At 37.0% G+C, this 13,904-nt stretch overlaps 1 protein-coding gene across 1 annotated transcript in view; it reads right to left on the minus strand.

Moving 5' to 3' along the window:
* Window positions 1-1,775: 1,775 nt before the first annotated feature.
* LOC144444166 (tyrosine-protein kinase JAK2-like) overlaps window positions 1,776-13,904 on the minus strand; it is a 30,483-nt gene continuing 18,354 nt past the window's right edge. Inside the window, exons 9-18 of the mRNA XM_078133578.1 lie at window positions 13,196-13,347; window positions 12,616-12,751; window positions 12,101-12,254; window positions 10,320-10,498; window positions 8,247-8,363; window positions 7,251-7,449; window positions 6,739-6,863; window positions 6,038-6,219; window positions 3,876-3,980; window positions 1,776-3,074 (exon numbers count right to left, since the gene is read on the minus strand). Coding sequence (XP_077989704.1) covers window positions 2,873-3,074; window positions 3,876-3,980; window positions 6,038-6,219; window positions 6,739-6,863; window positions 7,251-7,449; window positions 8,247-8,363; window positions 10,320-10,498; window positions 12,101-12,254; window positions 12,616-12,751; window positions 13,196-13,347 — 1,551 coding nt within the window. The 3' untranslated portion in view covers window positions 1,776-2,872. The remainder of the gene's footprint in view (window positions 3,075-3,875; window positions 3,981-6,037; window positions 6,220-6,738; window positions 6,864-7,250; window positions 7,450-8,246; window positions 8,364-10,319; window positions 10,499-12,100; window positions 12,255-12,615; window positions 12,752-13,195; window positions 13,348-13,904) is intronic.

Here is a 13,904-nt window from a genome sequence, read left to right on the forward strand (position 1 = left end):
TACAAATGACAAAACCAATGGTTAACCAATCAGATAGTTTACCAATCATCAGCCTTTAACCAAATATGCTAATGAGGTACAAGTACATATAAATCAGTTAAACTTTACAAACGCTACTTCTTTTTTCATTTTTAATAGTTTCTGTAGAAGATTGCAGTACATTGTACATTGTACACTTATAGAACTGAACTGTGTGATTGTCATTCAAGATACATTTTGATATACTACATCTACAAGAACCTTGGACTACATTTCATATGACTGACTGCTTTATACAAAATATCTTTCCAAAGCTTACTTCAAAGACTCTCAATATGTAAATGATGAACGTGAAATGACAGACAAATATAAACTACACATGGCTATCAGCCAATCATAAAAGACACATGGCTATCAGCCAATCATAAAAGATACATGGCTATCAGCCAATCATAAACTACACATGACTATCAGCCAATCATAAACTACACAGGGCTATCTGCCAATCATAAACTACACATGGCTATCGGCCAATCATAAACTACACAGGGCTATTGACCAATCATAAACTACAAAGGGCTATCAGCCAATCATAAAATACACAGGGCTATCAGCCAATCATTTAATACACAGGGCCATTGGCAATATTTGTTGAAAGTTTTCCATCGTTATCATGATAACAGTCAATGGATGTGATGTAAACGAGTAAAAGAATGGATGTGGGCCAGAAACCTTTTTTAGAAATTTATATGAGACTTGGACTCCCACACGACCCCATCTCTGTTATTTGACCTTTACCAGTGACATTTGACCCTTACATATGACATGTGATCTTTTCTCAATGACACATGACCCTTATCAATATCAAGTTATAATAATTACATGTATACAACTTACAAGCCAAGTTGAACACATTTGAATAGGAAATATGGAATTTACACCTTTGTCGTTCAATATCACAACTATACGCATCTGTGTCATCAGTTTTGTGGTGCTATGTCACTGGTTTTGTGGTGCTATGTCACTGGTTTTGTGGTTCTATGTCATTGGTTTTGTGGTGCTATGTTAAATGAAATATGATGCTCAGTTTATAACCCTACCGAACAACTCAGCCCCCCCCCCCCCCCCCCCCCCCCCGAGTATTTCGGGTATTCTGGTTAACTCCTTTACCACTGCTCATTCAACAATTTTCAACAATAAAGATAATTTATTGTTTAAATTTCACATTTATGTCACAATATCCCCAAATTTTTTATCTAATTTCTAACTGTTCCAACTCATAATTTTCGGTTTAATTTATGTTACCATTGACATCGGCACATGAAACATCACACTAATAGTAACCTGTATTGTATAACTCTAAGGCACAAGTCAATTAGATATCAATATAACAGTACTGTTTACATTTGAGACACTGATAATTAAAAAAAATACTGCTGATGGCAATGTGCACAACTGAAGTCCAATGTCTGACATACACATGCAGTGAGAGAGAAACACACTTCAAACATGAAAACACCCCTCCAGGATAATGGAACATCCCATGGACTTTGGTCAAGTGATTGTGTAACATTATGTAACTATACCTACTTCTTACAGGACCGATTGTTCGGAGAGAAAATCACTCTTTTGGACATAACTTTAAAACCACTGATCACAGCACTTTCCTTTTGAACAACTTTTCACCTAGACACCCTATGTAATATCTCTATTAAATCTCAAGGCAATTGGTCAAGCAGTTTTTGACTTTAAGTCATTTACACACACACACACACACACACACACACAGACACACACACACACACACACACATTTTATGATGCCTCCAGCACTACTGAATTACTTTTAGTCAGTGTTCAGTTGTACTAAAAAAACACAACAGAAATCAAGATTTCAAGGATCTCTCTATATTTAAAAGTGTAGCTAGCAGATTACAGAAACTAATCCCCAGCAGCAAACTACATTCAAGTGTTCATTTACAGGTTGTTATTTGCACACACACTATATAATACCGAGTTATTGTAGAATGGGCCTCAGAAATAAACTCTTTAATTAAAGTTTTACTGTTACCTATTCTCAGATAAAATGAATAAAAAAAATCTGAGGTCATCAGACAAATTTCTGAAATAAAAGTCAAAAATTTAGTCATTTTTAGAATCCAGTATGGCAACTGAATCTACTATGTTATATATATATATATATATATAGGACAATCAAAGAATTCCTTGAAAACAAAATGGAATTTCTTGTATTATTTCAAAAGGATCAGGACTCCAATGGCAAAAATTGGAAAGAATTGAAGAAACTAAATTTTCAGGGGCAGGTGGTCCTCTAGGTGACTTCTACCTTAACCGATTGAAGCCATATCATGAGTTTTTACAATGCATAACATTACCTTCAAATACTTTATCTGTAATATGACATCCATTTTAAATGCCACTTATTATCATATCCATATTCAAATTGACCGTTTTGGCAAATCACAGTCAACCATGCGAAGTACACCTCCATGAATAAATAATTTGCATATTCATATTGTCCTTTTTTGACCAATCACAGTCAACCCTAGATTGAAGTACATTGAATAATGCTATTTACATGACATTGGTCATTTGCATCTTCGTATTGTCCTTTTTTGACCAATCACAGTCAACCATTGATTGAAGTACATTGAATAATGCTATTTGTATGGTCATTTGCATCTTCATATTGTCCTATTTGACCAATCACAGTCAACCATAGATTGTGAAGTACATTGAATAATGCTATTTGCATGGTCATTTGCATCTTCATATTGTCCTATTTGACCAATCACAGTCAACTCTGTAAAGTATATGAATACATTATCCATGCAGAGTGTAATTTTCACCCCTATTCCTCACTTGTCCTGTGATTAATACTGGCTGATGATGTTTGTCATCAAAGCAACAAGTTCTGTAAATGTTGGTCGGTTTGTGTCTTCCCACTCCCAACACTGCCTCATGATGTCATAGACATTTTGTGGACACTTGAGTGGCTTCGATAACCTTCCACCTTTCTTCAAATGGTAATACAAATTTTCCAGTTTTATCTCTGCACCATCATGGTAATAATACCTAAAATGAAATATACATTTGTAGAGTCACAAATACAGGTATGTAGATAGGAATTTATTCTTTCTTATAAGCTCTTAGAAAGTTATACCACCAGTGTATACTATCATGGCAGTGAGAGTGTGTGGGCCATGCATGACTTCGAATACCACACTACATGTACTGTACACACTATCATAGTGAGAGTGCTACCACCACACAAGATTGCTTATAGTGCAAATAGAAAAGCTGTTTTAATTGTTGATAAGTTTTGCATTTAGGGAGAATGTGTCTTGGGGATCAATTCCTTGACAATCAAAAGTTCTTAAAATCTCTCCAAACCTTGCAGTATGAAAGCTTTTTCCTGGTCTTTTTAAAATAATAAAGAAATTTGGAAGTTCACCATCTTGTTATCAATGAACTAGCTAATCTTTTATTTTCCTCCAGTCATCAGCAGCCATACTGGATTCGACAGCCATATTGGATTTGGTAGCCTTATTAGATTCGGCAGCCATATTGGATTTAGCAGCCATATTGTTGGCAGCCATCTTGGATTTGGTAGCCTTATTGGATTCGGCAGCCATGTTGGATTTAGCAGCCATATCGGATTTGGCAGCCATATTGGATTCTAAAATGGCTTTTATTCTGATATCAATTTGACCTCTATCTAAAAAGCTTGTATTATACCTCTGATTTTTTCCATCATTTTAACTGAAAATGGGTTGGAGTTTTCTTGAGAACAAAGCAATAGAAAATTCGATGGTAACAAGTGTAAGAATTAAACTAGGTTCAAAGATACTTGTGATCTGTTTGTCATTAACCTACTTTGGTCTGTCTCCAAAGGTAAAGATCTCCCACAGTAACACAGCATAGCCCCATACATCACCCTTGGAGGTAAACTTACTGTGTGCCATACTCTCTGGAGAATGCCTGGAAAGATGAAATTAGAAAATGTGAAAAGTCTGACCAACAGAAAGGTATATATTACTAAATATATCAATAACAGAGCCCCATGACATATGAGTGCAAGCGTGGCATACATGGGGTAATATGCATGAGTGCTTGCAGTGTTCTCTGCACCTATACTTTCATGAGCATTGCAAGTGAAAGTGCAGCAGAAAACACTGCAGGTATGCAATATGTCTTTGGTATTGCACTGCAGTGAAAATACCACTAGTACGCACATGCACCAGTGCAACTAATCTCTGGTACATCAATGTAATAATACTGATTATTAATTACTATCACATGTACAATTCTTTTTTTTTCAAATTTAAAGAACTAATTCCAAATCTGTTCTTCTGTAGAACGTTAAATTATGAAAGATAATAATGATAACTCAACTTACCAACATTGTTACCCTCACAATGAAGGATAATGTCTGTAACACTTACCATAATACTGTAAAAAGGTGTGACCTGTTATACTTACACTTACCATAATATAGGGCGATGTCTGTTACACTTACCATAATATAGGGCAATATCTGTTACACTTACCATAATATAGGGCGATGTCTGTTACACTTACCATAATATAGGGCGATGTCTGTTACACTTACCATAATATAGGGCGATGTCTGTTACACTTACCATAATATAGGGCGATGTCTGTTACACTTACCATAATATAGGGCGATGTCTGTTACACTTACCATAATATAGGGCGATGTCTGTTACACTTACCATAATATAGGGCGATGTCTGTTACACTTACCATAATATAGGGCGATGTCTGTTACACTTACCATAATATAGGGCGATGTCTGTTACACTTACCATAATATAGGGCGATGTCTGTTACACTTACCATAATATAGGGCAATGTCTGTTACACTTACCATAATATAGGGCAATGTCTGTTACACTTACCATAATATAGGGCAATGTCTGTTACACTTACCATAATATAGGGCAATGTCTGTTACACTTACCATAATATAGGGCAATGTCTGTTACACTTACCATAATATAGGGCAATGTCTGTTACACTTACCATAATATAGGGCAATGTCTGTTACACTTACCATAATATAGGGCGATGTCTGTTACACTTACCATAATATAGGGCGATGTCTGTTACACTTACCATAATATAGGGCGATGTCTGTTACACTTACCATAATATAGGGCGATGTCTGTTACACTTAATATAATATAGGGCGATGTCTGTTACACTTACCATAATATAGGGCGATGTCTGTTACACTTACCATAATATAGGGCAATGTCTGTTACACTTACCATAATATAGGGCAATGTCTGTTACACTTACCATAATATAGGGTAATGTCTGTTACACTTACCATAATATAGGGCAATGTCTGTTACACTTACCATAATATAGGGTAATGTCTGTTACACTTACCATAATATAGGGCAATGTCTGTTACACTTACCATAATATAGGGTAATGTCTGTTACACTTACCATAATATAGGGTAATGTCTGTTACACTTACCATAATATAGGGCAATGTCTGTTACACTTACCATAATATAGGGTAATATCTGTTACACTTACCATAATATAGGGCAATGTCTGTTACACTTACCATAATATAGGGCAATGTCTGTTACACTTACCATAATATAGGGCAATGTCTGTTACACTTACCATAATATAGGGCAATATCTGTTACACTTACCATAATATAGGGCAATGTCTGTTACACTTACCATAATATAGGGCAATGTCTGTTACACTTACCATAATATAGGGCAATGTCTGTTACACTTACCATAATATAGGGTAATGTCTGTTACACTTACCATAATATAGGGTAATGTCTGTTACACTTACCATAATATAGGGCGATGTCTGTTACACTTACCATAATATAGGGCAATGTCTGTTACACTTACCATAATATAGGGTAATATCTGTTACACTTACCATAATATAGGGCAATGTCTGTTACACTTACCATAATATAGGGCAATGTCTGTTACACTTACCATAATATAGGGCAATGTCTGTTACACTTACCATAATATAGGGTTGTGTTGATTTGATCTTTGTCTATAGTACTGCTGGTTCTGACTGCCAACATTCATGACTCTTGCTAAGCCAAAGTCACTGATTTTAACTCTCTCTGATGAAGCCACAAGAATGTTCCTTGCTGCCAGGTCACGGTGCACTACATGTTCTTTTTCTAGGTATTCCATACCCTATATGGGGCAAAGGTCAAGAATTGAGAGTTACTATTTAGTACACTATAAGAAATGGGCAACTTTGTCATCAAGATAATTGGAAAGAAAGTATATATGAGAGAGAGAGAGAGAGAGAGAGAGAGAGAGAGAGAGAGAGAGAGAGAGAGAGAGAGAGAGAGAGAGAGAGAGAGAGAGAGAGAGAGAGAGAGAGAGAGAGAGAGAGAGAGAGAGAGAGAGAGAGAGAGAGAGAGAGAGAGAGAGAGAGAGAGAGAGAGAGAGAGAGAGAGAGAGAGAGAGAGAGAGAGAGGCTTATGGGAGAGAGAGAGAGAGAGAGAGAAGAGAGAGAGAGAGAGAGAGAGAGAGAGAGAGAGAGAGAGAGAGAGAGAGAGAGAGAGGAGAGAGAGAGAGAGAGAGAGAGAGAGAGAGAGAGAGAGAGAGAGAGAGAGAGGAGAGAGAGAGAGAAAGGGAGAGACAGACACACAGACATACAATGTATGACTTAGTATTTGTATAATTTGGGTATGAATACTTTATTACCTTGGCTATTTGCTGAGCATAGAGGCAGAGTATCTTCATTGACAAGTGAACATTTTTCTTCAAGTAACTATTCAGAGATCCTTTGGGTAGAAACTCCATAATCATCATCAAACCAAGTACTTCTTCTGCAAAATAAAGTGGAAAATCATGAAGACTTACACTAGTGTCTATAATAATTTCATAATAGACTAGTGAATGCACAATAAATTACAGAATAAATGTAGAATACTAGTGATTGATTGAGTGATTTAATCACATGATATATCTGTTCAGTATTCACTCACTCACTCACACACACACACACACACACACACACACACTCACTCACTCACTCACTCACTCACTCACTCACTCACTCACTCACTCAATCACGCACGATGCAACCTATGGTATTGTGTCAGATGTATGTAACAAGCACTCACAAAAGAACAAACGACAGTAAACGTAACAGCCAAAAAAATCACCACGTGTACACTACATCAGATTTTTAATCAGATTGGGTTCATACATACCCTGACATATACCCTTGACCTTGACCACCCAGTCACAATCTAACTTAGAAGTTCTTTGGATTTCTTTCCTGAAGTCTTCCACATGAGCTGCACTTTTAGAAAGGCTTATAGGTAGTTTCTTGACTGCTACTATTTCATCCTTCTCAGGTATGTTAGGGTATTTCTTCCAGGTTCCTTTATACACCTCACCATAGTGACCCTGTCCAGGTATGACATTACACCAAATCATTATGTGAATTGGGAACTTTAATTTCTTGACATTACATGTATGTGTGTGAGTACTAGATGTTGGATTAGGATTAAAATTGGGCTATAAATAGATAATCCTTATTTGTATAATCTCATCTCCCTATTTTAATCCCTATGGCTCTACTGATAATAATAATTATTTGAGATATTATTCCCCAATATTTTTCTTTGTTCAGCCAACAAAAATATGAGTAACCTAAGGGGCCTTTGTCACTATGAGTCGCTAGACAAATAGTGACAACCCTTAGGTCACGAGTATTTTCAGGATGAATGAAGACATTTAAATTGGTGAATAACATAATTATACCAGCACTGTGTTATCAAAGAAAAGTCGGAGAAAGTAATTGGCAATTTTGAATGTTTTGACAGCAGAAAAAGTGACGTTGACATGTGTTGTTGTGACACAGATGCACGTTGTCGTGACATAAAACAACCAGAGTATATATTCCATATTTTTTGTTCAACTTGGCTTGTGCATGGTATAACAATCTTTATAGTATACTTGGTATGTCTGTAACAATATTCAGTGCTTGTCTCCCAAGAAGTCCAGTGAGGGCCATCCCTTATGGGTTCAGTGTTAATGCAGGAGGAAACCAAAGTGCAGCTGGGGGAAAACCTGTACTGATTGGCTGAATCAAACAGTTACTGAATAACATTCTCATAACTTGCATTGTGACCAATTCAATCAAAAGAGTTTTCAATAGGTAAAATTTAAATCATTCCTGTAAAATATGACATAGCTCTTACACTGCCAATAATAACTTCGAGCTCCAGGGATTTTGGTTCAATATGTACAGTATCAAAGATGTCTTCTGAGCTGTCATCAACAACTATGTCTCTTGGCTGGTTGGGTTGTGCTTGAGACTGAGAATAGAATTTAATAGTTTAGAACACTGACAATCAATTCCATGCTGGTGTACAATATACACTATCACGACAGTGAAGGCGCTAGGGCCACGCACGTCTTTTCACTATCACAAGACACTGTAGCTATTGTCCATTAGAATGCCCTACTAGTGATGGCTCTGGGGGGCCAGGCAAGTCTTTCACTATCATAACATACTGTAACTGTTAACCCTTAGCACACCCTACTAGTGATGGCTTAGAGCCAGACCAGGTAAATCTTTTGACTATCACAACACACTGCAAATATCAAATCTTAGAATGCCCCACTAGTGTATGCACTATCATGGCAGTGAGTGCGCCCCTGTTCTAGCCATTAGCCATTTGGTTAATGGTGTCCATTTTCAATTAGCCAAATAGAGAAGTCGTTAGCCACAAACTTTAAACATTGAAACTACAGTGGGCCCTCGCTAACTCGCGCCTCGGTAAGTCGCGGATTCGGCCAAGTCGCGGGTGTCACCTTGGATCCCATTTTTTCTTTAGTTTTCCTATTGTTTTCGGAACTCCTCTTTGTGTATTTTTTTAAACAAATGGCACGCCTGCCAATTTCAAACTCGTTGGTGTTTCGATGAAGAGGTGTCGCGGTTTGACTTTGATGTTAGCAATTGCCTTCTATTTATTCGGACTGCTCCACATTCACAAGTTCCTTATGCACTTCTCGGCTAGTCAACAAACACGTCGACCATTTTTGTCTGGCTGGTGAACGGTGCGTGCATTGATCGTGTTAGATTCGAGTCGCAGGATTCGTCAGTCGAATTCGAACATCGTCCACAAAAACAAATTAATAACTAAAGCTTGTCTCGCATTAATATATCGTTGACTTGATTGATTTAGAAGTCACCTAAAAACGTTTTGTTTCTTCAAAATTTTGAGGAAAACGTCATTTATATAACGAAATTTCGGTCTACGATCAACTGAATTCGTTCATCACTTGCGTCTTTATGTTTATATATCTACCGACATCATGCATCACGCCACGTGTTGCCGAACCTTGTGATTTCTCAACTCAACCTCATCATTTAGGAATGTTACTGTACTGAGAAACATAAAAAATTAGTTGTTGTTTTAGAATATTTAAAACAAATCCCGTTATTCAATGATATAAAAGTCAAAACTGCACTTCCGCAACCCGGAAATTCAACAGCATTTCTTGGCCCTACCATGGCCGCCAGGCGTGAGCTTGTAAGTTGTACTGTTAGTTTGTCGACCGTTCAAAAAACAAAAAAGAAAGTCTTGCCGCGATTGATGCTTTGAGAGTCACACAATTGTACGATAATCTTCCTCAAAGATTTACTGTTAACCCAGGACTGTTACAATATTACGTCCATGCGTCCATCACAATAAATTTCGAATACATACCGTCATGTTCGTGAACTTAAAAGATTTACCCTGGATTTACTGAATATTGAAACTTTGATTTCGTGCGTATCTTATTTTTTTTTATGAATATCGCCAATGAACTTGCACTCATAAAACATGTACTGGGCTACTGTACTAGTTTCATCTGCACATTACTGAAGAATGAAGAAAAGCTGACGTGTGACGTGTGTTAATGTGTGGTTATGAATATATAATGAGCACCTCGCTAAGTCGCGGCCCTCGCTAAGTCGCGGGTTTCTTGATGGACCTGGACACCCGCGAGTTAGCGAGGGTCTACTGTATAATAATACTATTACACTGTCTTTACATGTACTTTCGGACTAAACTTTTAAATTTAAGCTTTCTATTTTTTCCTTCCAGCCATTGCCATGGAAACTATTCCCATTCCAAATTCATCCTACCTCAATATGACATCACAATAATGTAAATTTTATAAATTATTTCGGAGAGAGAGAGAGTTTTATAAATACTTTACAAATTAACATTTCAAATGTATACACACACACTACAGACCCAAACTATGAAATCTTCCCCTACCTGTACTGCAGGTCCCAGATCAAATTCATTGTTCAGACCGTGTCTGCTGTCTGTCAGTGCGTTATTTGGTGGTTCAGCAACTCCACTGTCGCCATTACCAGTGCTGGTTATTCCATTTTCAAAGAATTCTGAAACCGATCTCTCCCATGTGTTGCTGTCTTGGTTGATGTCCACAGTGCCTGGACAGTGAATATACACACACCAATGTAACATATTATTAATTAAAATATGAAGAAATATGAATATGAACTAAGTTATGAATATGAATTCAACCATAAAGTCAGTGAAACATGTGAATCCAAAAACATCTACATGAATGTGAATATAAATATGAATATGAACAACAACTCTTTTTAAATATAGACTTAGTTATCCAAATTAAATTTATACAGTAGAGGTATCTGAATGCTGACAATCATGAAACCTCTCGGTATCTGTACTGAGTATTTATTCTACCAGCTAGGTGTGTCATAAAAATAAAGGTGACCCTATTTTTTTCTTCTGTTTCTCATTACCTGACTGACCCAAATTGTCTGCTCCAACATCAACAGAATTTTTTTTTTTGCCTGCCTCTACTATTTTGTGGAACAGTGCCCTCTCTGGCAAGCATAAGCAAGGGTCTGGACTGTCAATGTAATCATAGACCCTACACTTTCGTGATGTAATCTAGTCGTGTGGAAGTAATGAGATTTGTTCACGAACAAAGCATTTCTTTCATGACAGAAATTATTCAAGTGGAGGGGGGGGGGGGGGGCAGGGGGTTCTAGAGGAGAAGCATTGGCTTTGTGGTGGAAAAGGCCGGTCACTATAAAATAAAGTAAATAAAAATGAAATAAAAAGAAGATAGAGAGGAGGAAAAGGTGAGGCAGAGAAACATGAAGATGAATTTTTTATACATTTGTATTGTATTGTATTGAAAAACATTATTCTATTTTGACCCTCTAGCATGAGGTGAAATGCTATTGCAGGTACTAAAAATCGTTCTATTTTGACCCCCTACCATGAGGTGAAATGCTATTGTAGGTACTGAAAATCATTCTATTTTGACCCCCTAGCATGAGGTAAAATGCTATTGTAGGTACTGAAAATCATTCTATTTTGACCCCCTAGCATGAGGTGAAATGCTATTGTAGGTACTGAAAATCATTCTATTTTGACCCCCTAGCATGAGGTGAAATGCTATTGTAGGTACTGAAAATCATTCTATTTTGACCCCCTACCATGAGGTAAAATGGTATTGTAGGTACTGAAAATCATTCTATTTTGACCCCCTACCATGAGGTGAAATGGTATTGTAGGTACTGAAAATCATTCTATTTTGACCCTCTAGCATGAGGTGAAATGCTATTGCAGGTACTGAGAATTAGCAAGACTCCTTCATTTAATATGAAATGGTGAACGTAACATTGTTAGTCACTTGAAAATCCAATATGGCCACCATGGGGAGTACTTCATGTCCAACATTGCAGGTTGAAGGATTTGGGTACCTTCACTACAGATTATCACTTCTGAAGAAACTGATATATATTAATTACGACAAACAGGTCTCGTAAGCGCATTTTTAAATTCTAGGAAGAAATGTACTGTGTGACTTCCGTCGTGGGGTAGTTGGAATGTGGTTTTCCCTGACACTCATTTGGGGATGCCTTGTACGCAGAGCCCCCAGCGACGAGACTACTTCAAGTTATGAACACTTGATGTCAAAATACAAACTGATCTGAGTACTTCATGTAATGTGTACACGTACACATGTATACGTGTATTATACATGTAAACATTACCTGCTGTTATGATCTTCCTGAAGTCTCTGAGAACACATTTGAAGGTGGGTCTTTCTGTTGGATCTTGATGCCAGCATGAACTAATGATTTTAGCCACAGGTGTAGGTAGTCCATTCAGAGGGGGTCTCATTTCTCTCAAGTACCGATGGCGTATCTAGAGGATTGAAAATGTTGTAAGTATTAAATGACATAGTACATAGAACAAATATCCACTCAATTTATTGATATTCACGTCTTTAGAAGTAATTTGCATATTACAAATGAGGTCATCTCATCTTGAACATTCTTTGTCTAGAAATATTTCCAAATATCTTTCAGATCTATTTGCTTTGAACTTTTGAGTCAACGGTGAACAGCGAATATTGGTAGTAATCCATCGCAAACTGACAGGGGGGGGGGGGGGGGTAAGCACAGAATCTTGTACTAGAGTAACCAGTTTGACTTTACATTGGAGATGACCGTAGTGATTATACCACATATAGGAAACTAGAATACTGAAAATCTACAAATCTAACCTCTTCATCCCGGCACACTGTTGGCTCCCTTCCTTTGTGAAATACTTCCCAGCAAAATACACCATACGCAAATCTATCTAACTCAGAGTTTGCTCGACAGGTCTGCACCAAATGTTCTGGTGGAGTCCATGGCACTCTGAAGACGAAAGGAAATATGTAACTGTCGTTACCATAGTGATTGGGCAGTAGAATTACAAACACAAAATGTCCATCTTTTACTTTGTGTGAATGACATTAACTATGTCGCCATCACCCCTCTCTCTCTCTCTCTCTCTCTCTCTCTCTCTCTAGTTCCTTTCTGATGTATTATGATTTGGTGATCATCATCACTCATGCATAGGGGAAGTCCTTATTTTAACACAGAAATATCAGTTACCCCCAACTGCATGCACGTAAAGATGATGATGTGATGAAATCTCTCTCTCTCTTCCTCTGTGTCTCTCTCTCTCTCTCTCTCTCTCTCTCTCTCTCTCTCTCTCTCTCTCTCTCTCTCTCTCTCAGCTGACAACATTCTTACCAAACTGCATATGTGACAACATCTTCTGATTGGACAAGATGATAAAATAAAACTTAGCCTAACCTTTTCAGCCTTGCTTCATGAGCAAACGGTAGTGCATAGTAGATACTACCAAACATTGGATCACCTAATTTCACAATAAAACCAGTGTCAGGATCACTTGCTACCAAGACATTCCTCGCACAGATACTACCATGGACAAATGATTTCTCTTCCTGTTGTAAACAAATGTATTTAGTACAGACATATGTAAATCATTCTGGGTAAATGTAGATAGTTACATAGTACATGTATGTTTATTCTTACATCTAACTTTATACCAATATACTAAACCCTATAGCTAAGTTTATATGCTAAATATTCTACACCCGAAAGCAATGGTTTTAGTTATGGCTTTTTAAGAGTCATATGTTAATACACCTTAAGAATTACTTCCTGACTAGCTAGCAGTGGGATAATACGAGGCTGGCATTGACACCCAATAAAGATGTAATCATCATCGGATCGTTTATGAGTTATATCTTAATACCAGGTTTGAGTTAAGTCAATTGAATAATTTGATCGAGGTTTTAAATATCTGATTCAATATTTCGAGTAAAAAGCTTGTAAATTCAGTCTGTGACACTTTAAGACAGTAAAAGTTTAAAAATGGCTACATGGATGAGGATTGGCTATTCATTTTGGATTTTTAATTTACAAAACAATTTTATCATGGCTTTCTACTTGAAAAATCAATATGAAACAACATTGACCAAGTCAGTCACAAAATTGC

The sequence above is a fragment of the Glandiceps talaboti genome, chromosome 13 (assembly GCF_964340395.1).
Source record: "Glandiceps talaboti chromosome 13, keGlaTala1.1, whole genome shotgun sequence".
Taxonomy (NCBI): domain Eukaryota; kingdom Metazoa; phylum Hemichordata; class Enteropneusta; family Spengelidae; genus Glandiceps; species Glandiceps talaboti.